This window comes from Rhagoletis zephyria, unplaced genomic scaffold (assembly GCF_001687245.7).
Source record: "Rhagoletis zephyria isolate East Lansing unplaced genomic scaffold, Rhagoletis_zephyria_1.1 Rzeph_scaffold_13238, whole genome shotgun sequence".
NCBI lineage: Eukaryota > Metazoa > Arthropoda > Insecta > Diptera > Tephritidae > Rhagoletis > Rhagoletis zephyria.
The window spans coordinates 8,134-9,843 of record NW_016170309.1 but is presented as its reverse complement, the minus strand read 5'-3'; the positions used below and the strand labels follow the sequence as shown (position 1 = coordinate 9,843).

Below are 1,710 nucleotides of genomic sequence, written 5' to 3'. Positions count from 1 at the left end.
AATACTCAAAATGCTTCGAATGCATTTATATTTGAGGTCTATTGACTATACGCTCTTCATTAACCGCCTCTATAATCCTTGGATACTCCGATTATATGTACGTCCTGAAGCCAAGCTGACGTTGTACCAAGGCATTTAGTCTTGCAGCTTATGTATCTCGTCAAAAATGTAGTACCTTTTGGTTGTTTCTCACTCCTCAATATTTAATTACAAACACTACACACATACAAACAAAAACAAATATCAGTTAACATTACAAAAACATAACCTATAAACGTACAAAGCGTTCATTTCTGCCAGCGCGCCGTTGCTGTGGCGAAGGCGCTGCGAAAAAAATCTGTCGGAAATTGCTGCCATCGGCTGGCACAAAGATCAGACGTCCACTCTGCAGCTCGCTTAAGCCGTTAAGCAATTCGATTTGCTCTGCTGTCAAGTCGGCTTCTTCCGAAGTTTCCGCAGGCTCCAATTCGTTCAGTTCCACACCGAACTCCTCTTCCTCCGCTTCAGGCGATGTAATAGCATCAGCGTCAGCACCACCCGGCGGCCCATAGGTATCCGCGGGTAATCGTGCCTCTTCATCAGCCCCGCTTGACGATGGCGGTCCGTAGGTGACTGCCGGCTCATGCTGTTCTGCAGCTTGCCCATCTAACTCGCCGCTCACGTCGATTGGCGCAGCGCTCGAATCATCGTGTTCACTCTCCGCCACATTAGGCGTGATGGGCGCTGCCGCCGCTGATGACATTGGAAAATCAGCAACAGGCTGAACGGGAGCATCAGCGTTAGCATCACCAGCAGCACTGCCAGCATCAATGCCAGCGGCAGTGTCGATCGTGTCGAGCGTGGGTGCACCGAATTCTTCGGCTTCTCGGTTTGGCGGCTGAAAGTGGCCGACGGGTTCTGCGGTTGTTGCGCTATCATCACCTACGCTCGCATTGGTCTCATCCACTGGTGGTCCATATTCGATCGCGGGTGTGTGGGCCTCCACTTCATCCGCTGGGTTTACCTCATCTACCACAACCTCGATTTCGTGTGCTGCATCAGCAGTAGGTATTTCGTTGGTGCTTGGTGCTTGTCTGTCATTCTGCACTTTGCCTTCGCTCTCGACAACTACCTCTACATCAACATTTATGCCGCCAGTTCTAGCTGTCTCCTCTGGCAGTGTTGTCGTCGCTTCTTCCGGCTTCGCTGTTGCCACTGTCGTACTGGTCACATCTGGTAACACTTTGGGCTGGCGTTCATTTGGCAACTCGAAGGGAATACGTGGTCGAAAGCCGCTCGGCGGGTAGCCTGTTTTCGCTTGCACTGGCTGTGCTGTGGTCGCGACCACCTGCCGCGCTGAATGCGCAAGCGGGCGTAGGCGTGCGTTTTGCCTTTTAAGTGGCATTGCCACAACAGCCGCAATTGCCAGTGACAGCAGAATGAATGCGGTTAATCGATGCGAGCGCATTTTTAATTATTCGGCTTTGGCTTGTTTGTGCNCTTCGATTGTACTATTCGCATTGCACCACCCAAACTTGGCTTTTATAGTACCGTAAACAAATGATCAGTTTTTGTGTTGATTGCTGTTGTTGTGCTCTCAAATTATGCGTACAAAAACAAGTGCAACCTTAAAACAAATATTTACTGTACTTGAATTTATATAAATTTTTACCCTCTTGCCGCTTCCGATTTGTTCCGATATTCCTTTGTGGATTTTTATGTTTTGTTCCG

At 49.2% G+C, this 1,710-nt stretch overlaps 1 protein-coding gene across 1 annotated transcript; it reads right to left on the bottom strand.

Annotated features, from left to right (window-relative positions):
• Positions 1-200: 200 nt before the first annotated feature.
• On the bottom strand, positions 201-1,447 carry LOC108378049 (uncharacterized). Its single transcript, XM_017634350.1, has one exon. It carries the CDS (start codon positions 1,445-1,447, stop codon positions 269-271), a length of 1,179 nt encoding a protein of 392 aa, XP_017489839.1. The 3' UTR covers positions 201-268.
• Positions 1,448-1,710: the final 263 nt, after the last annotated feature.